Source organism: Protomyctophum bolini (genome assembly GCF_963924005.1).
Source record: "Protomyctophum bolini genome assembly, chromosome: 9".
NCBI classification, from domain to species: Eukaryota; Metazoa; Chordata; class Actinopteri; order Myctophiformes; family Myctophidae; genus Protomyctophum; species Protomyctophum bolini.
This window is the reverse complement of record NC_137870.1, coordinates 30436867-30460200: the sequence shown is the minus strand read 5'-3', so window position 1 is coordinate 30460200 and position 23334 is coordinate 30436867. Positions and strand designations below refer to the sequence as shown.

General features: G+C 43.6%; 1 protein-coding gene across 1 annotated transcript in view; it reads left to right on the top strand.

Moving 5' to 3' along the window:
• The window catches only part of nbeab (neurobeachin b), a gene marked incomplete at its 5' end in the record, with an annotated part of 240535 nt that overhangs the window by 102704 nt on the left and 114497 nt on the right, over window positions 1–23334 (top strand). The window contains 5 exon segments of the mRNA XM_080772482.1: window positions 1728–1882; window positions 4792–4918; window positions 8996–9123; window positions 16421–16482; window positions 21217–21281. Coding sequence (XP_080628608.1) covers window positions 1728–1882; window positions 4792–4918; window positions 8996–9123; window positions 16421–16482; window positions 21217–21281 — 537 coding nt within the window.

Genomic DNA, 23334 nt, shown 5'->3' with positions numbered 1-23334 from the left:
TATGAACTAAAAGCAATTAGCATCTGTGCACAAAACACTTGCCTTTATCAGTGCACTCGGGACAAACATGCAACATATTCTTTTTACCAAAAAGAACTAGGTCTTCTTCAGCCTTCTACTGTTTTTGAAAAGTTGCTCTTAGAAGAAAAGACTCCTGCACAACATCTTTCTCACAAATAATTATTTAATGGGAATCACCATGTTTTGGTCCGGTGACCTTCATGCAAATAATAATTTAATTCGAATCACACTGTTTTAGTCCGGACTCCGGAGACCTTCATCAGGTTATCTTACCAGGTTAAGATAACTTGATGAAGGTCTCCAGACAGAAACATTGTGATTCCCATTACGTTTCTATTTGCAAGTGACCAAGATGGTGTGCGGGAGTCTTTCCTTCTACGATGGCGACCCTTGGTCTTCCCCGACACACCAGACACTACCAGATTTGTAGGTATGAAAGAGATCGGTTCGTTTATGTAAAGTTGCTCTTAATACCTGCTTTTAAAAACATGTAAACAAAATATGCATGTAGCATACTGTACCAATAAACATGATCAGCAAATTCTATTTACAAACATAAAAACCACACCCATGTGAACTGAGGGGCGCTTGTCGTCATACATCATCATAAATCATCCCATTCCGGCCAACAATTGCCGTCCGCAATAATGATCTGTCCTCACTTTTTATCCTCAAGTCCTCAAGGCTAGTCACTTGTGGCGTCCTCAATTTTCTGTCCTCAATATGTACTTCCTAGGCAAAGACTCCAAAGAATCCTGTAGAAAGTTCCAATATAATTCTATAGGATTCTATTGGAACTTTGGACAAAGGTCATAGGTTTGGGGGAAAAAACCTTTCCGTCCCTGGAGCTGTCCCTGTACAAGTGTACAGTATAATTGCATATTGATGTACGGTCACTTAAAATTTCTCTCAGTATTCAGAAAACCCCTGATGTTGTTTTGAGTCACAGATATTAGTACTGTGAAGCCTGCTTAGCTATAGTTCAGGCTCACGAGTTGTGAGCGCGCCTACCTGATCAGGTGACTATAATCTCATGCACTCTTTACCTGATCAGAGCGGCTATTTAAACGTCTCTGCCTTCTCTCCTGCTGTGCACCGCTGCTGCTGCTGTCTCCCTGCCTCGCTTGCTGCTAACCTGCTGCTCATTACTTTTTTGAAAATCCCACCACCTCCCCAGCATCCACCTGTAGGCTCTGTTTCTAGATCCCCCTGCATGGGGGTCTTATTCATTCCCTGTAATTCTATTTGGCTTATAACTTAACTAAAATGTTAATCTTACAGGGAATGAATAGGGACATCTATGCTTCATATATCTATGCTCAATATTCTAAATTCACTCTTAAGAAACTTGTCTGACTGAAATTAAATCACCCAACACCCATTTGACCATTAAACTGTAAGTAGCATTCCTTCTGCCCAAATATATGCCCAAATATTTAAAATGCTCATTTCCCAGAGGTCCTGGGACTGTACGGATCACAGACTTTCATCCAACAAAATAAATGGGCCAAGAAACTAGAACATTCTGCTCAGTCTCTGCACTAATTAGTTTCACATGACCTTTACTTAAATGCACTGTATTTAACGTTAGTCAAAGCACTAAAATATTGAAATCCTGTGCACGTATAATTACATTAATTCGATGGTGTGTGTGTGTGTGTGTGTGTGTGTGTGTGTGTGTGTGTGTGTGTGTGTGCGCGCTATAGGAGTGTTGTAGTGCCAGTAAAGAAGCCGTCCTCTGGAAGTCTGGCAGTAAACACAGTGGGCAGTGCCAACGCCTCCTCTGGCCTGACAGCTGGCAGCACCCCCAACATCTTCGCTGCAACATCCACCACCCCCAAAAGCATGATAAACACAACGGGTAGGTCATGACTCCAGACTCCCTGAACCCTGCCCATGAGGTCATTATCATCTCTGCCCCGATGCAGAGGTTTATTCTCAAAGAACTCCTTCATTGTATGCGTTGGGCTTTTCATTTTAGTAATAACAATAGATCTTAATGACCCGGTCTGGAATTTCTGCCTTTGATGCAGATCCAAAAATAGAACGGAACAGGATTCTTCTCACTCAGCCAGCCCTAGCATCCCCTTGCAGGAGCTCATATGTGCCACCAGATGGCCCTCTTTACTTTCCTATCGGAGTGTCTTCTTTGTATATCAACACCATGCATAATTTAACCAAAACCTTTGTCTGCTAGCCTTTGGGATTCTTCCTCTTACAACCAAGTCAAAATAATTCCATGATGTACAGTACACTCAACCAAAAGCAAACGATTAAACCAATGTTCCATTCGCTGCATGCAGGATTCAAGCCCACAGTGTATAGTGCACCACACAACATGTTTGTGTGTGCAGTGTGTAGTCCTGTCTGATTGATCGTGTGACCCTGTCCTTTCTCCCCCTTCTGTCACGTTGCCCCCCTCCCGGGGCTCTGATGCATTGAGCCAGTTCCACCTCAGGGCTCCCGTGGCCCAGGCCTCTGAAAGCAGCCACTTAACACTGAGAGCCATTAGGAGCTCGAACACCTTTTTAATGTGCTCCATTAAAAAAAACTCGCTCTCTCCTCTCCTCTCACAGCCCCTCAGCAGGAATGTGAGAAATGTGTCCAAGTCAAAGTGTGCTTTCAGCTAAAGCCACGGGAACCTCACCCAAAACCCCATGATCTCACCAGCTCTGGCTTTAACCTCTCACATGGACGGTCATCACGGTCTTACTCGGAGCACATAGTGTCCAGAATGACCGACTCGTGCACGTGGCAGAAAGTGATCAGTGATGGAGCTTGTTTGAAAATGTATACCTAAAGAAGTAAGCATGAACATCTTGCAACAGCAAGATATTCATGCTTACTTAAGACGCCCTGAGGGCAAGAAGCGACCGTGTTGCGTGCACGCATCCGCTTAGGTGACGGAAGACATTCCGGGCGAGCGCTGGCGCTTTGGCATGATCAGATCAACATATGGAATGAATTCTGTACTTGCCATATATGGAGCTTGTCATGTAGGGTTTGATGAGGACAGATCAACATATGGAATGTCAGAACAGGTCAGCTCCATATAGGGAGATCTAAGGTTGTCAGTGGGGGCAGTGTCTTCAGTGTACAGGGTTGATGAGGGCCCAGGTATAGGGCCAGCCGGCCAGGCCTTAATTTTTGGGCCTGTTGAGAACTCTAGTTTTCGCCTGCTGCCGGGCGAGGCTACACTGATAACTTTGGGGCGGGCCCATCTAGAGTTTGAATGGACAGGTCTCAGTCAAAAGGGAGACATCGAAGAGGAAGGACGGGTGGGGAGGGATCAACATATGGAATGTCAGAACAGGTCAGCTCCATAATGGAGATCTAAGGGTTTGAGGTCAGATGTAGAGTTGCTGGCCGGCTCCATATATGCAGATCTAGGTGATGATCCAGTCTTCTCCACGTATGGTTATCCAGGGTTTGATGAGGTCAGTGTTGTGCTCTTCATATATGGAGACGGCCCTATATGGAGCGTCGACCATATATGGAAATGGCCATACAGTATATGGAGCGTCGAGGCATATGGTGGTGACTGTGATGTGTCACAAGGCGTGATGCACTGACAACCATATATGGAGGTGTGAACTGACGGGTGTTGCAGGTTTTCATAGTAATCTGCAACCTACAGTCGCATTGATTAATGATAATTACTTACTTGAATGTATGTGTATGTATGTATGCATGTTGGGGTAAGAACGGTGGTCCCTGATTGGCCGAGGGACAACACCGACATACGTGGCCGATTGAGATATGTATGTATGTATGTTGATGTTCTCCACTGGCTAATAAAGTGCCATTATTGTTGGTGACGTAACTAATCGATGTTTCACAGTTATATATAATAGGAAAATTGGGTAGTAAACGGGTAGTAGACCCTGTTGCAAAGGAACAGGAATCAGACGTAGTTATATAGAGATCTAACAGGACTAGGCAGTTATAACTCAGAGGGCACAGAGACTGAGTCTTAAATCCTGCACCGAGTTTAGTCTAAGGGACAGAGACAGCTGGGAAGGAAGGGGACTCGGAGGGGAGCTACAGTAGTAGAAGTGCGTTGAACTTGAATGCTCCCACAGCAAAGCCACTTGCAGCTCCTGAAAAGGGAGTATGCACAGACGTTTGTGATTGTGAGCTAAATTCTATATTGACAGTATTATAAGCCTGGTATACAGTAGGCCTGCTTGATTTGCCTGACTGACATGCTAGCATTTTGTGGAAAGTATATAAGTGCAAGAACCTATTAATACTCTAAAGTATTTGTTTTAATCAGTTGTAGGAAAATAATTCTGTTTTCTATTGGTGTAAGGTTTATTTTAAATGTTTGTTTATGGCTTTCGTCTTTATTATTTATATTTTAAAGAGGGGCGGACAGTAAGTTGACTGGAGTCATGAGCAATAGGTTGCGCACTCTGCTCATGCACAAGTACTGTAGGCCATTCATGGCCTACTTTTGTGCAAAGCATAAGTTGGCAGCTCGACAGAGTGCATTTCTAGTTATAGCTACAATACCTACTGTATAATACTGTATGCATAATCTGAATAATCTGCTGATACACAGATGCATTGCTTGTTTACAGTGTCACTTTTATGTCAAGCTTTTATAGACAAGACACTAACATAAGTCGGTTGGTATATACTGTACAGCCTACAGAATTATGCCGAAAAGAACCAATCTACAACCTCACTATGTACCGCACTGTGACGAGTTGAGAGCGTGTAGATTTGTGCTGTAACTCAGTGTTGTTGGGGTCTGTTGCCCTGCAGGAGCCACAGACACTGCCTCCTCATCCACCTCAACATCCTCCAGTTTTGTCAACGGGGCCACCAGTAAGAACCTCCCGGCTGTGCAGACAGTGGCTCCCATGCCCGAGGACACAGTGGAAAACATGAGGTACAGTGAGGCCACTTCATTATTGTCACAGCATTGATCCACAAAACTGTCCTTTTGGTCTTCACCACCCTGCTCAATCATGCTTCTTTTCCCTTATATCTCCGCCTAATTTTCTGTATCTGCATATGAGAGATTGTTTTGTGTAAAAATATCACACTTGTGTGAAGTGAGGGGTGCTCTTATCATTATACATCATCTCATGAACAACTGAATTTATGTTATTGGTTATGGTTATGGCTCGTACACACTGCATGATATTTGCTCCTATTATTCTGTCGGGGACCATTTTTGGCACTCGCTGACAAAAATCTGATGCAAGATCTGTCTTTTTTATTTTATAATTTTTATCCCACGATTTTTGCAACTCATTTATTCACCCTGTGTCAATTATCTAATGTAATCCTGGGTGCTACACTTCCTCTGCCAACCTGGGGGGGACAGCGGACTGACCTCATGCTTTCTTCTATGCATGAGTCTATGCATTAATGGCAGAGAGGAGGCACTGGGGTTCACTCTGGTCCCGAGGAAGTCAAGGCGAGTACACCCCATCATGGTCACTGACCTCGACTATGCAGACGACATCGCCCTAATCTCGGATACAGTCGAGAAAGGAAGGGAGCTACTACTGGCAGTAGAAAAGGAGTGCAGGAAGATCGGCCTCAAGCTCAATGCCAAGAAAACAAAGCTAATGACAGTCAACACCGAGGACAAAACCATACGGGACGGTGCTCGAGCAAGTCGAGGACTTCAAGAACCTCGGGGGCCTGGACTGCCTCAACTGAACAGGATCTGAAGGTTCGGAGAACACTTGCCTGGTAAGCCTTGCACGGGATGAGGAGAGTGTGGAAATCAGACATGGGAGAAGACCTTAAGAGGCGGCTCTTCATAGATACTGTGGAGTCAGTACTGCCGAGACATGGACCCTCACAGTACAACAGGAAAAAGCCCTGGATTGAGTCAACACAAGAATGCTACAAATGGCACTAGGTGTCACATGGACGGACCGCATCAGAAATGTGGACCTCTATGGGGACCTACCACGTGTCACGGAAAAAGTCAGAGAGAGAAGAATGAGGCTGGCAGGGCACTGCATCAGGAACCCAGAACTTGAGGCAAGTAAATTGACCCTATGGGAGCCAACCCAGGGCAAAGCCAGGAAGGGAAAGAAGCGTACCACCTATGTAGATGTGCTGCGGCGCGACAGCTTGGCTAACACTGCAGAGCTCAAGAACCTGATGTTGGATAGGAATTTGTGGAGGGCAGCGATCCAGGAATCCAGAGTTGGTGTTGGCTAGACCTCACTCTCGCAGCAACTATGCATGAGGAGTCCAAGCTGCTTCTTTTCACCTGACAGGGGAAAGTTTCCCTGGCCGGACGCGGCGCGTGGAAGGAACACGTTATTCCGACCAGTTCCTTTTCCCTCCATCAGTCGCCATTGGTTTTTGTGAGGATACCTACCCTAGGGGACACGGGAAAAACATGCAAACTCCACACAGAAAGGCCCTTTCGCCAACCCCGCCTCGGGTATGGGCACTGATGGCGCGGAGGAGAGAACACGGCCCCAGCGCCAACAGCGTCCCCAGCGGGAATCGAACCCAGGACCTTCTAGCTGTCAGGCGACAGCACTACCGACTGTGCCACCGTGCCCCCTAAAGAGATGGTCTTTGATCGTGGAGGTTTTGCTCGCTGTGTGTGAAAGGCTCTGCAAGAAGATGTAGTGCCGATAAAAGCGCTCTCTGACGCCTTCCCGACTGTTTCTTAATATCTAGCAGGTTTGATATTTGGCTCTCTCGCCGACTGGACATCATACAGTATGAACTGGGTTGCATCCGCGTCCTGAGAAGACCTGTATTACAGCCAATGAGAGCACAGGACAGCTGTGCTCACTGACACTGTCTGTCTGTCTGTCTGTCTGTCGACTGTATCGATAGATGATCAGATGATAATAACCTTTATTCCTTGGGTAAATCCCTGTGTCTACATATTGGTAGCTATATTAGCTCAATGTTGTTGTATAGTCTATAAAACCAATGCATTTCACTGGAATAATGTTGATAAAACTAAAACGCATCTGAATCAACAGTGCAGAGCAAACTTTTGGTGTGTGTGTGTGTGTGTGTGTGTGTGTGTGTGTGTGTGTGTGTGTGGTCCATTTCTACTACATAAGGCATGAATTAATATTATAATAATTATTATTATTAATAACATCAGACTTATCTTAGTATTCAAAATCGCTACCCTACAGGGTGTTGCTAACATGGTATCCTATCTTTTTAACTAAAATGTACGTGAACTGCAATGCTGGATACAGACTGTACTGTATATCCTAAACCACAGTTAGTGTTGTGTACATAATTTGATTTTCTGTATGCAATCATATAGAAATCTAAATGCATGCTTGAATGTAAGTGCTGGTGTGGAAATGTGTGTTTTGGAGTTTGACTGTATTTTTGTGGCTGACCCGTGTGCATTTTTGTGTCGATCCTGCTGTGACCTTGAACCATTTCTCCCTCAATTCCTCTAATGGTTTGTGACAGACATCTTCACTCCTGCTGTCCTCCTGTCTACTGAGGGTCTAGCTCCATCCCATCCCTCTTCTTCCACTGTTTTCTCCCCCTCTCTCTCTCTCTCTCTCTCTCTCTCTCTCTCTCTCTCTCTCTGTTCTCCTGCTAAAGGAATAGAAAATCAGTTGCCATGGCAGCAGTAACCAACATCACTTACCGTAACTGTGAAGTCAATGATGGCACTATCTTGCTGCAGAGCTCGCCGATGCCTAACTTGCATATTATCTGCAATGAGAAAGCACGGTCCTTACTGTACATTATATTATAAAAGTAGTTATTATTTGACGTTAAAAACAATGCTAATATCATGAACTCAAGTATGCCATGCTTACTGTAAATTACCTCTGAAACTTGCTACCTCTGAAACTTGCCAATGCTCTCTTTTTATGTTAATCTTAATTTCAGTGCCATTTGTGATGTGGACCAGTGTCCACTACGGCCGAGACTGCCACCTGCCCAGCTCAAATCCTTTAGCTATCTGGCAGGATCCCAGGCAGCCTCCAGAGGTGCAGGCCAGTGTCATAGGCAAGGACATTTCCATTGGTCACATAGGCCTCCTGCTGCAACCTGCTTTCTCTGCTACTGTCTCCTCCCCCTCACTGTACTTTCCCAGGGGGCTGCAGGCTAGAGACTCCCCATGGTCCCGGCCAGGGCCACTCTCTTTCTCTGCTTCTCTCTGACCTTTCTGCACTTACTGCTCGTCATAGTTAGGAAAAACAGACTCCTCTAGTCCTGAAGTCACATACAGCACATTGTGTAGCCTGTGCACACCTATGGATCAAACAAAGGTATGCTGCAGCTTTAGATGCATCTCTCTGCTTGTAGATGGTCTCCTCTCCATCCACACAGCCACAGCCAGTTGACTAGTTCTCTCTAGAATATTATAGATATTGACGCCAGCTGTGCGGAAGATAAGGGTCTTTCCCTTGCAGTGTAAACCAACTACAGGACTGTATGACTCCATCCACAAAGCTTAGTGGAAGTTGGTCAACTATGTGGTATAGTCAAACCTGTTTAATGCAGTGGACCCTGTCTACTGGGCAGTAACATGTCAACACCATACTCAATGGTAACATGTCGCCAACAGTCCACAAACACGCAAATGAATGGCTTGTGTGTGCCCATTGCCTGCATATTTTAATGAAACATAATATCCTCTTTAGATATCGTCACTGAAAACAGTGATGCTTGTCTTGGATATTGACTACCGGTATGTTGTTTGCATCCTCTATGGAGGCTTTGCCCTCTGCTGTGCTGTGAGTGGGGCGCTGTTAGTCTACCTGCACACGACAGCTAATAGGTTAGGACACAGATATGCTTAACACTGGCCTCAGGGAATATCCCCTACCATTATTTTCAAGTACAAGCCCAGGTGGAAGGTTGCCACTTTATTTTTATCTCACTTTGATCGCTATTTTGTTCTAACCTGTTATTTTCCTCTATCCGCCATTCTTCTCTCTTTTCTTTGTTTGTCTGTTTCTCTCTCACACTCTCTCTCTGTCTGTATGTTTAGTATCACTACCAAGCTGGAGAGAGCTTTGGAGAAAGTGGCACCGCTGTTGAGGGAGATCTTTGTGGACTTTGCACCCTTCCTGTCACGCACCCTGCTGGGCAGCCATGGACAAGAGTTGCTCATAGAAGGTACTAGTGCTGCTGCATAATGCTTTTTATTCTCTACACGCCTGTGCGAGGTGTGGGTGTCCTATTGTCTGTGACTCCTGGCTGCCATAGGTATGGAAGGGAGAGAGTCACAGTTCTTTGGTCTGTATACTCAATATCGCAAACAGATTTAACATACTTTCTCATTCATGCTCTGTCCATGTGTTTTGTTTTTTTTTGTCAGTCCGTCCATCTGTCCCAAATCTATGAGGGAATTTCATAACATTAGTCACATTGAGTCAAGGATACATTTATTAGAAATACTGTAACTGGAGTGTCTAACTAGTGGTTAGGGTGCATACCACATAGGCTCTGATGTAGCCTGACAGCGTGTCGTAGGTTCGATTCCCGAGCCCGACTGCCTTTGCTGTGTCACTCCCAATCTCTCTCCCTGTTTCCTGTCAAATAAATAAATACAGTAACTGGCCAAAGGCCAAGCCCACGTCATGTTTCACTATTCTAGAGGAGTTCTCAAAGTGCGTTCCAGGGACCCTTAGAATGAATGGTAGTTTAGTGTAATTATAATTCAATTCTTTAAATTATTTCATTACATAATGTAAAAAATACCAGTCTAACAAGTATGCTTCAATATCACCTCTATCTATTTAGTAATTACGAAACATATAAATATATTTGATAGCAGAATTATAATAATTTTAAATGGGGGTCCTGTGATAAACTTTTTGGGGGGTCTGTGAGTGACTTGAAAAGGTTTGAAAAGGATGTGAATAATACAAAGTAAATAGTAGCTTTGGACTCTGTACTCTGCTACTAAGAAAACATAGTTTTCAGGATTAATGTCTGTAATATTATAGCCTACAGTACATCATTTTTCTTTTAGTAGGTATTACAGAAGTTAAGGGGCATACGTTCTCAAGTTTGCTTTGCCTGGCTGGGTTGTGCAATGTGCACACATGTTTATAGACAGGAAAAGGGTACGTATGATTCTTTTCCCACACTCCACTCGAGTTCTTTGGCCACTCGGCTCATTTCCTGGTGGCTGTGTTGAAGGCCTCCAGTGCTCTCTCTTTCTCCAGGCCTCAACTTGGCAGATCATGCTCAGCTCTACCAGTATACCTAGCCTGAGCCTCACTGCCTGTGTGTGGTGCCACTCCATACCTCAGGCTTTGGCTCGCATTCACTAAAACACTCACAACCACCAAGCACCTCTGCGTGCGTGTGCGTGTGTTTGTGTGCGTGCGTGTGCACCTCACTTTCTACTGTGCATTTGTGTGTTCCACTTTCTACTTTCCATCCTTGTAGCCGGTGCCCAGAGTGAAATGATCTCCCTTGACTTTGCACAGTGCCAGACTCTGTTCTTTGACCCACGGGTAATTCCTACATTAGTTTCAGGGGTCTATACAGTGGAACTACAGCAGGCTGAAGGAATGTCTTCTCCTGCACTGTAAAATCCTGTGTTCAATTAACTCTGAACAATAATGCAATCCAATTTTGTATTTTAGATTATAAAAGATTTAAGACGCAAGGCGTCTTAGCCTACTGGTATTATACACTCTCAGAGTTACAAATGGATAAATTAAGGCTGAGGATTTTACTGTGTATTGCATTTGGGTATTTCTTTTACACTGATCTTTTTTCTATAAGAAATTGACAGGCACAATTTGTCTACTGTCTGCACTGTCTGTTTACATTTACAAAACTCATAAACTTTAAACAAGACATCCAAGCTGACCACTTGTGTGGGGATATCAACTTTCCCAGCTTTGTTCAAAAGCTAAATCTATTCTGGCTTACTTGGTGGTTGGTTTTAAAGGGCCCTATTTTGTAGATTGTTCATTATGCAAAACATGACGCAAACATTCTGTACTTTCATCTATTCTATGCAATGCTGTTTGGTTTTGGAAAGTTATTTATAGTGTATTAGTGTTACAATATTTCAGTTTTATTGTTATTTCTTGACCCTGTCTTGACACAAATTCAACATAATACACCACACATGTTATATACATGTATGCATACAGTACACACGCACGCACGCACACGCTCGCACGCACACGCTCGCGCACACACACACACACACACACACACACACACACACACACACACACACACACACACACACACACACACACACACACACACACACGAACGGGTGCCCAGACTGCCCACACATGCACAAAAGCTGTTCTCACATGTGGCTATAGCTGCACAAACATGCTCTGGAATGGAAAGAGAAACCAGGTAGCGGAGACTTGACAAGTGTGAATATGTCTCTGATCCCTTCACTCAAACTCTGTCAGGAGACTGGCCTGTCTGGCCAAGCTGACAAATATCCAGACCTGAGCTGAGTGTAACCCCACAAACAAGGCTGGAGACAGACAGCTATAGGGCCTCTCTGCTCCCCAGCAGATGTGTTACGGTTTAACCCTCGCTGGGAGTGCGGCGTAGCGGCGCATCCCCACAAAAACGTTATATGTATGTACTGTATGTGTACACACACATACACACACACACACACACACACACACACTGTATATGTGTGCAGGGTTGTCAAAGGACCGGATTACACCAGTCATGATCTGACGAATTATAAATCAGGCAAAACAAGTCGTTAAACTTTGATTAGCCTGATTTATAATTCGTCAGATGACTGTGCCATGCCATAACAATAGCCGAGCTTGTGAGCTTGTAGATGCTTTTTTATTAATTTGTTATTATTATTTTCATTTATTTTTTGAGGGGCACTAGCCCCCCCCCCCCCCCCCTATATTCAGATATAGTGTAGATTTAACAAACATTAAATACCATTGACAATGAATGGAGAATTTACGTCATATGTAGACGACAAAAACATTAAATGCCATTGACAATGAATGGAGAATTATGTCATATGTGTCTGAGCAAATCGGGTTTTTTGTCCTACAAAAATGAAATGCCCATTGACAATGAATGGATGATAAGAGCGCCCCTCACTTCACACGGGTGTGATTTTTAAAATGAAATGCCATAATCGGGTGACACCAGGTTAAAAGTTGTTAAAATAAACTCCTCACAACTATTGGTGGCAATGAACTTCAATAACATTGCAGAAAAGAGGATGCTTTTGCACCCTTTTCTTTGTCTTTCCTTTCCTCTGGGCTCTTCCCAGGGTTACAGTTGAAATACTGGGCTGAAGTGCAAAGGCGCTCCATTTACCAGTAATTACCAACCATCCATCACTCCTTAGATTGCCAGGGGTCAAGCCCCCCATGGCCCCTGTGGCCCCCTTTCTTCACCCCACTTCTTCACCCCCGTTCAGACATGTGGTCACTGCAGCAATTATACTGAGTGCACCCTGAGTCGCACACTTGGAGTTGGTGCCGAGGCCTGTGCGAACACTACCACTGTTGTGACGTCTGCTGCCTTGCCTCTTGCTGCCCCCTAAGTGGCCCAGCCTGCCGGCACATTGCCCCACAATACTACATTCACCCGTGCTTTAACCCTGCCCTGTTTACAGGAAGGGAATGGCAGGGTCCGTGTTTAAATAGAATGCATTTAGTTTGTCTACCAGCGCATGGCCAGGGTCAGCCGGCCACCTGACTCCTGTGTCAGACTGGACTGACTTATAGCTTTGCATGTCACTGCTATAACAAGAGGTCAGTACAGGCACTCTGTGTACAAGAGAGGGGTCACATCCTCCCAGAGAATTTACCACACGCCGCCTCTGACAGATTCCCACTCATGAATAGAGATGGATGTAGACTTGTAGAGGCATCGTCACCATCAAAAGAGAGATATCTTGTCTCCATTCAATAGACTGAATACTTTACATGCTATATTATGGTATTCACAAATGCAGTTCAAATATAAGTTGTAAGTTAATACAGTAAGTTTTGGACTTTTTGGCTGTTATAAAAGTGTAGCTACATTACTCTACGGTGCTTATGCAGAGTGGCTGATGACAGCAAGTGAAACTACTGAGGTTATTATATTAAGTTAACAAAATGTACCTCCTACAGGCTGGTCAGGGCACCTGTTCAGTGGGGTGTGGAACTGTGAATAGTGTGTTCCTCCATATCCTCTTCGAAAAGGTCTTCACTGTCAAGTTACAGGAAGAGTCGTTGACAAAGGAGATACATGGTTGTCTGTGCTCTCTCTAGGTCCAACTCTAGTAATTAGCAGTGATAAGGGACTACAAACACATGATGGGAAATAGCAAAAGACTATTATGATATTCTCAATAATTGTCTCCACCAGGCCGAAGGCATTGGAAGAGTATGTTTTGCACTCCGTACGTCCGTCCGTCCGTCCGTCCGTCCGTGTGTGTGTGTGTGTGTGTTGAACCTCTGCCCCAAAGTTTTCACATTGGCCTGTTATAGCGCCACCAGGTGGCCGGTTTTGCACCTACACCTACAGATTTTGTCCAAACATCATGCAAATTGGTATATAAGCATTAAACAAAACAGTCTTTCAGATTTTTCATACTCCATCCTTATTGGCTAAGATTGGGCTTCCAAAGTTCGCAGGAGTGCTCCGTTTTGAACAAAATGCCGCAAATCATGAACATATCGTGTAATTTCCGTGAAATGTTGCACGCACATTCCCACTAGGCCAAGGAAGAAATGCCACCTGAAAATTCTCAAATCTGCCTCATGGTGACACTATAACTGGCCTATTCGTGTCTTTACCTATAACTGCACCGATCTGTGTAAAACTATTTTTGCACACTTCCTAGAGGCCAAGGAAAAACCTTTGCCCTGTATTTTTCACATCCGCTCTTCATATAGCGCAGGAGGCCAATTTATGTATATTACTCCTTCAGATTTTTGCCAAACGGTACACGTGATCTCTATAGTCATGTGATCAAGACGGGTCTGTTTGATTTATCATATTCCATGCTGATTTGCAAAGATTGGCTTCCAAAGTTTGGATTGGCCCGTTTTGTACAAAATGCCATCCGATTGCGGTGAAACTGTGCAGGCATATTCCCACTAGTTCTCTTCTCGGACTGACAATGTCTTCATCACCTGATACTTGTATGCCAGTGTGGAACACGGAATATGGAAATTCTTGGCTGATACCGATGTTTAAAATAACAAATTATACAACAGGTTGTTTTGAGGAAGCAATCTGATTGGTTGAAACATCTTTCTAATCAAAACAAACAATTCAGCCTTGCTTTTCTCTGAGCACAGCATTAAAGGTGTGCATTAATGACGTTAAACCACCCCCTCGAGTGTAATATTGCTTAATTAGCCGATACTGATAGATGTTTAGTTGTTGTTTTTATTTCCCCCTTTTGTTATTTTTGTTTTAAAACATTTATCCCACGATTTTGCAACCATTTTTTTCACCCAGTGTTATTATCTAATGTAATCCTGGGTGCTACACTTTCTCTGCCACCCTGGGGGGGGGGGGGGGCAGCGGACTGACCTCATGCTTCCTTCTATGCATGAGGAGTCCAATTTGCTGCTTTTCAGCTGACAGGGAAGAGTTTCCCCGGCCGGACGTAGCGTGTGGGAGGAACACGTTATTCCGACCAGTTCCTTTCCCCTCCATCAGGCGCCCTGGCTGGCCAGGATAGGTAGTTTAGAGGCCAGGATTACTGCATGTTTTTTGTGAGGGTACACGGGGAGAACATGCGAACTCCACACAGAAAGGCCCTTTCGCCAACCCCGCCTCGTGTATGGGCACTGATGACGCAGAGACTAGCTGTGAGGAGACGGCACTACCGACTGTGCCACCGTGCCCACATTTCCCCCTTTTGTGCCAGGGAAACGACATCTTCAATACAAGAAATACATGTTCAGAATCTACAGCTTGGTAGGCTGCAGATAACCAGCAAAGGGTACATCTCAAACTCTGTTTAATATTGGCTTCAGAGGGTCTAAAATATGGAATTCTCTGCCTTTACATCTATGGGAGTTGTCTTCTCATCAATTCAAGAAGGTTCTAAAATCACTTCTCTTAACCACCAAATACTTCCCATATACGGTCTGCTAAATTAACCATTGTCCATTCAATATTTATAACAGTTTTACTGTTTGGTGACTTCTGACCATTGTGATAATGTTCTGCTCTTTTCTTGTTGTCCTCTTTTTCTCTCTGTATATCTGTCTTCTAATGTTTTAGATCTGCATGTTCAGTGTGATGTAGTTTTACAAACATGCCTGGAGAATGCCACTTCTCAAGGCCCTGGAGGGTTTTTAGGCTTTCTCCTTCACATTTTTATTGACTTTATTTTTTAAATATTTTTGTATGTGAAAATTTGCCTCGATACCCAGGCTTTCATTTCGTCTGCGCGGAAAATGAAAGCCTTGATTTACGCATGGGCTGCACTGGCCTAAAAGTGGGAGAACGGGGCTGACGGACAGATCGGTGAACAATCGGGGTGTGCGCAAATCTGAGCCGCGACCCTCCCATCTAGGCCAGAAAGGTCTAGCATTAGCTCAGGCTATGTGAAAATAAACAAACAAACAAACACACCAACATAGCCAACGCAAGATGTATGCTTATCAACAACAGATGAATATCGGCTACTGCCATCGCTTAATTAAGAAAATATATTATTTATTATTTTAATGATAGGTGTAGTCACTACGACCACAAATGTGCCATGAAACTAGCTAGCCTAGCCACGAGTTTGCTACGCTCTGGAAGAACAGAGCAGCTGAATTATTTGTTTTGATTAGGTGTGGAGTGGTGCTCGTTTGAACCACGGCTAGAAGGCTGTTTCAACCAATCAGATTGCTCGAAACGACCTGTTGTATAATGTCAGTTTTATTTGCCAATACCGATATTGACCGATAAGGGAAAATATTGGCTGATATGAATATGTGGCCGATAAATGATGCATCCCTACTGGCTGATATGTTGCATGCACTATTCTGTGGAGAACCTTATACAAAGTAAAACAAATGTTCCCCTAATTGTCTAATGTGTTTTGAATCAAGTTAATTTGTTTTTGTGTAAATTATATTCACTGATCCTCCTAAAGATATAATTTGGTTATTATGGTAGTATTACTGTTCTTTTGTCATTACATACTGTATATAGCGTATTAGCACAAGATATTGCAGTACACTTTGACCATATAGAGAACAGGCTACACCATTCAAGCACATTAAATGTCTGACAAGTACATCTTCTAGTTATGAAACATTATGATGACATAATCTTGTATGCATATCCATTCAATAATAAAAAGAGAGGTTCACATGCTCAGTGAAGTGCATATCCTCTTTGCCTTCAGCCAACTAGAAATGAATATTAAACTGAAATACCAGTATGGTAGCTATATATCTAATTAGATTATATCTATGTGCTCTGTCCTTCGCAGGTCTGGTCTGCATGAAGTCCAGCACCTCTGTGGTTGAGCTGGTTATGCTGCTGTGCTCCCAGGTTAGAACTCTCTCTCTCTCTCTCTCTCTCAATCTCTCTCTCTAACCCCTCACTCCCAGACATATTTCCTGCAAACCTTTAGTAAGGAGTCTGGATATCTGGGTCCATATAAGGTGACCATTAGGGGGGCAGGATCAAGCAAATTGAACATGGACAGCCCTCTGGTTCATGGAACCCATATAGACTCCTGAAAGGACTTCAATTTATGAGAAAAGAAAATGATCTTCCCACAAAGCTACTGCCATTGAACTAGAGACGGTGGATATATTTTTGTTACTCTTAAGCCAAATTCAAGGACTACTAAGTAATGTTACATATCAGTTCCTCATGTAAAAGAAAACGTCTAGAAATGACGACATCTGCACTGTGCTGAGAATCCAGTGACTTTCTCACTACACCCCAGAGCCTTAATCCCAAGCCCTCCTTTAGAGAATCAGCCCCACCTCATGCAAAGCTGCCAGTGACTGATCACCCCAGAGCTGACCCTTCCAATCTCTTGTTAAGCCCTTGTTTTAGAGAAGGTCAAAGCCCCAATGTAGCAGTTAGAACAGGAGATATTTAACATACCTTCTGTCAGCCCATCAGTCTTGTGCTGGGAGCCCATAAGGAAGCCATTACTTGGTGCCTCTTTGTGGATCCAGACTTGCGGGCCACAGCCCTGAGGAGGTGGATTGCCACTCTCTGTGCTCCATGGTATATCTCCAGTCCAAAGCTCGCTCCAGCGGGGAGCTCAACAGCCCACATATGCATGCATTTGTTATTAGCGGGCCAAGATTAAGGAGCACTCCTCCCCTCGCAGAAATGGGTCTGCGAGTGGTGAGTGACTCTGTTCTTTGGAAGGATCTTAAGAGGGGATGTAATTCCTGTTCTTTTAGTGCTTCTATGCTGGCTGTAGAGTAACTGCGTGTCTCTGGGAAGTTGCCTTTTTTCAGCTACAGGATTTATTGCAGATGAGAGCGTCAGCATGCTGCTAAAGTCCTGAGTCCACCCCCTCATCTCACAGATAGCATTACTGTGGCTCCAGTGGTTCCTGCCATTAGGGGCTCAGGGGATGAAACCTGGGCTGAGATATCGATCAGACCGAGAGGGTTTGAAACTGGACCCATGCCCCACTGTCCTCCGAGAACCTTCTAGATGAGCTATGGCGTCAAACGCTAACACAGTGGCGCTAATGGCTACCGTCAAACTGTTGGGTAATCTAGCTACAAGACAACCTGTTTTAGAATAACAGAGAGGTTATCGGGGTGTATTTTATTACATGTACAGCAACCGTTTCCGCAAAACATTTGGTAGGTTTTAAATTACTTCACGCCTATACATTTATCGAGTATAAAATGTATCCTGCATGAAAATGAGATTGTGCCAGATTGACGAGAGTCAGTTACTGAGTGTTTGATTTCATATACCGGCCCTTTGCTAAAAAGAAAAGAAAAAAGCAAAGCAAGCCATTTGAATAACCGAGCAAGCCTTAGCTGACATCACTGTAAAATGCCAACTTCATTGTACCTACTCACATGTCTAATAATAATATTTTAAGACAGCACGGTGACCACTTAGCTGACCTTTAGTCCTTCTTTGTTTTGAGACCTGTCACTTTTATGAATAAATCGGCGCTAATGATCTCCCCTTTTACTTATTTATGCATACTAATCACAGTGATCATTGGCGTGGCTGCAGACAGTATGTGTCTCTCCTCATCCTGGTTCAGCTGAATGAAAAGGTCATGCAGCTCTGGTTCTTGTAACAGCTTAAACATACAGGGGGGATCCAGGGTGGAGCCATGAAGATTTAGTGATGGAAGGCCTCCAGATGTGGCGTGTAGAACAGACCATAGCTGAGCAGATAAAAGGGAAGACTCCCGTGCACTGACAGGTTGGATTGAGGCACCACAAATACTCGGTGCCCCGCTGAATCACGGGGAAGGAGGAAGAGAGGAAATAAAAAATGCTATATACGGTGTTCTCCATGCAGGATGGTTGGTATGTGTGCCGTATTATAGCCATAAATAGTTCAAATGCAAGAGGTTTTTTTGTTTGTTTGTTCTTACTGAACACATGGATGCAATAACCATGACCCTGGCTGAACCTACTGTATCGTCAGTGAATCCCCTGCGGCATCGCAGAGAGTGTGGGGATTACCACCTGACCAAAGTCAAATCTCATAACCCAGAGGTGTGTTCTCATGGTACAGTCTGCATTTACACAAGGGATCAAATTGCTTTCTTCTGGAGGTACACGTCAGGCCTACTTCTCCTCAAATGGACAATAGTGGACTTCTAAATCACAGGCAGCCTCTTTGGAGGAGAAAAAAAAGAAAGAAACCCTCTGAAGCACCAACCATCACCAACCTTACCGAGAGAGAGGGAGAGCACATCGGAACAGTTCAAGCGCTACCCCCTCCGACCTGATGTCATTTTCCTGGCATCGCCAAACTCTCACATCTGCTTTGATTTCCGTATTTATTTTTGTCACGTGAGTGCGGTGCAAGCAGACCCTCAGAAGACGGGCTGTACATGATCCCTGTCCAAATCAAGAACAGCTTATTCCGAACGGATACTGTAGCGGGGAGAGGGGGGTCACGGGGAACATTTGGAGACCAGATGCTCAGCACTGTGTCAGCGCCATCTCACTGCCTTAACGCACCGTATGGGTCAGGTAGTGTACTCTTCATGTATTCCATGAACCAGTATGTGTCAGGCATGACAACCATACACAGGAAATATACTGATAAATAATGTCGGTTTCAGTTATTCTGGAAAATATATGTTCCTTATCTAATCTGGGTTTCCTTGTATAGTGAACATCAGTACTGTTTTGCCAATATTAGAACCACTTGGAAAGGCCTACAGGCCTACAGTCTTGGTAGTTTGCATTCATGAGAATAATTATTGAATTTAAATCTAAAGTTCTGTTCAAAGTCTCCTCATGCCTAAATCGCCTGCAATTAGTTATATCCCTGACACTGAGGTTGCTGGCAGAACTGGAAACCTTTCTTCCTTTCATTGCCAACCCCCCCGCACCCCCCCTCTCTCTTCCTTTTGAACCGCGGCCTTCTCTGTTTTCTCTTCCATTTGCACCTCGGTGAGGGCACAGGAGAGCTGGATTTCCCACAGCGAAAGGCGCACTCTCAAACTGCTTTTTAATCATTTCCAGAGTGTGTTTTGAGAGAGCAAGTGTTGGCACCGTGGCCCGGTGCTCAGATCCCTTCCAGGCACACTGCAGCGCTCCATGAGCCCCGCTCAGTGATCTGTCACTGTAAGGGACAGAGGAAATGGCTCTGTTTAAGGGAGAGGATACAGTTTCATCCCTCAATTACATCTCTCCTGGGTTTACAGATCTTTTTCTCACACAGAGCGTAGAAAAAGACGGTGCCGAAAAGGACGGTGCAGAATTTGTGCTTTTATAATCATTGCTTATTTTTTATCCTTTTCCTTGAACTACATTTCATTGTTTTTTAATCTCTTAAATTACAAGATATCACTTTTTTTTCTTTTTCGGGTACAAAACTTGTTAGTCCAAAACTGAATTAAACCGTTTTTTGTTTTTTTTTAGGGGTGCTAGCCTCATCTATGCCCAGCTCTGTGTGTTTCTGTGTACCCCATAGCGATGATTTGATTGGCTGAGCACGGAATGTGATGTATGATGATGTATGATAAGAGCACCCCTCACTTCACACAAGTGTGATTGGTTAAAGGCAGGGTAAGTGATTTTCTTTTGTTAAAATAAGTGTTAAATATCTCTATATTCTGATCGTACTCATTGCTATAGTATAGTGTTTGCTCAGTAACCAAGTCTCCATGTCTCTCCATCTCTTTATTAGACAGATGGGATGGGATACCAATTTTATCCAATCCGGTTAGAGAACTCCGTCAGGATAAACAAGTTAAATTGAAAGTGATGACACAAATAAATGAGGATTCACAATTGGAACTGGAATACTATAAAAAATGAACTTTTTGTCACCTACTGTACCTGAAAATGTATTTTCTGTTTATTAAAAAGATGGAGAGACGGGACTGAACAGACACTGTAGCAATGATTACTATCAGAAAATATTTAAAAAACAACCAAAAATCACCTACCCTACCTATAAAAAATTATAAACCCCACAGACAGATCTACTAGCTCGTTGTGAGCTTGTAAATCTGTCTGTGGGGTTTATAAATATATTTTTGCAACAATTGCAAGACACGGGCCCAGACGGCTGAAGTAGACGTCCGGGCTGCTAATATAAAAAATAAGTTAAATAAACTATGCTAAGACACTGTCATACAATGAAGTATAAAATATAATATGGAGATAAAACGGTTTCTGCCAAACAGCTGTGATATGAAGTCAAACTGTTGTGGAGCCTGGCTATTTGGGTGGCAGCTTCTTTCCATATAATGTTGGCGTAACACTGAGTCAGATGTTTTGTGCGTGTATTTTTTACTTACGGTCTTGTACCATATTTCATCATTGGTGTGTTTTGCTCTCAAAATATTGTTACAATTTGCAGTACTTCCAGAGAAACTGTTCCATGAGTGGTTTTATTACTGTTATTCTTTCTTTATTGCCTCCGCAACAGTTTTTATAATAGAAAATTAGGTGCAGTGATATGACTTTTATAACCCACTTCTAACATTGCTTATTAACATGTAATGAGGTATGTTTTTTATGTTTAATGGTTTACACTCTGAAAGCCAAGCGGCTGTGTACTGTGATTAACAAGCTCAGCAAACCTCTTGTGTTATAGGAATGGCAAAACTCCATACAGAAGAATGCTGGCCTAGCCTTCATCGAGCTAATCAACGAAGGACGGTAGGTATCCATGCATATTATCCCATAAGGTGATTGATTATTAAATGCTGTACTTTATTTACTTTATCTATTATCTTTTTATTTTATTTTGTATCATTCTTTGATCTTGATTTTATTCATCTCTTTGGCTTTTCCATGGCAGCGTACAAAGTTTATTTGGACCACATCGGGGCATAGATTAGTCAGAACCCTTTTGCCCATACACTACACTAGGGGGTAGAGGTAAATAATATTGTAATTAGAAAATCAACACAAGAGTGTAGTCACCCTCATCTAATACCCGCCATATGTCTGCATGTCGATCTCAGTTCCTTTCTTTGTGTTTTTCTCTGTCCCTCCATCTTTCTCTTTTCCTGAGTCTGACCAGACTTGGGGTGTTCTGTGGAGCAGATCAGGGGCAGCTCAGCCTCCTTGTCCATCTGCTGACCCATCTGGCCCAACTGATCCAATGCCCGGGCTCTTGCCTTAGCCCAGCCAGAACCCAGTCTGTCCCCTGCTGGCCTTAGTCCCAATTCAGACTGTGTAGCATGATGGCGTTGTGTGCCGGAAATAGCCGATAGCTCACAACATGTCGCAGATGCGTAGGTCTTGTAGGTCGGCTGTTGTCAGAAAGCAGCAGCGTTGTGCGTTGGAGTCTAAATTGAGCTTTGATCAGCCACACAGTGATGTCCAGGCAGGGTGCTGCTGGCAGATCCAGCACTTCAACAAACACACAAATCTGCTCAATTTAACTAGACAGTTCTAGAATTAGAAAGGTTCTAGTCATCGTATGAAACACTGATCAAAGCCCAAGTTATACTCTGCCCTATCTCCCTACAAGGTTCTAATGACTCGTTGACATACACATGAATGGCATTATATACTGTACACAAAACAATAGGGGCATATGGTGTGCTCTATGGGTTCTCAACCCGTGGGTCGGGACCCCTCGGGGGGGGGGGGGGGGGGGGGGGGGGGGATGGAAATGAAGAGTTTACATATACTGTAGGCTAAACAATGTACACATACAGTAGTACATGCATAAACTCAGTATTCATTTATGATATATTTTCTCTATTATTAAGGTTATTTTTTCAGTCAGTTTGTATTGGGGGTGGGGAGTGGGGTCGCGAGACATGGCCAAAGCAAAGGTCCCCAGCCAAACATGTTGAGAACCCCTGCTCTATACCTCTGCTACATAACATTGCTATTTATTAGAACCATAACAGCTTTCAAACAGGCTAAAAGTGGCCAGTTCAGTGGGTGAATAATAGTCAGATCCTGATTATTAATGCCAGGGTTTGTTTTCTTAACCACTTAAGCTTAAGCCCTATTTATTAATTCAACAACTAGTTCACATTCATTTTAAATCTGCTATTTTTCTTTTCCCACAAATTTTGGAAAACTTTGGGATGCCAGGGATAATGTAGTGAACATACATTATCAAACATAAATATCAAATATATCAGATCAGGTCTAAATTTCCCTAAAGGGAATGGATGTATTTAATTCAGTCTTATCAGAACCAGGAATGAAAAATGAAAAATAAAACAAATGACCAGAACAGAGGGGGGATATCAAAAGACCATCCCCTCCAGAAAATCGAGATCTGATTACTGATGCAGTATATTATTATTATTATTACCAGTAAGGCGCTTGAGGGCGAGAAGCTGAAACAACAGATTAATAGATTAAACTATTAATCTGGTGTCAATGTAGCCTGGGCAACATTCCATTTCGTGTTTATGATCCGGTCGGGAGCGGATGGTAACTTTCGTCATGTTGTAGTCAATGATTTGTAGTCATCTGACAGGAAACCACAAGACAGAACCAGTAATGTGAATGGCGGAATTCTTATTCCGCCTTGTGGTTTCCTGCCTGATGACTACAAAACAAGACTACAACATGACGTAAATTACCATCCGCTCCAGACCGGTTCACAGACCAGGCTTTCCTCCGAGGTGGAAAGCCTGGTGACGCGAGGTTAGTGTCAGTGAGGTCAGATAGATGTAGAGTTACCGGCCGACTCCATATATTCAGATCTAGTATGTCAAACCATATTGTATGGCTATCC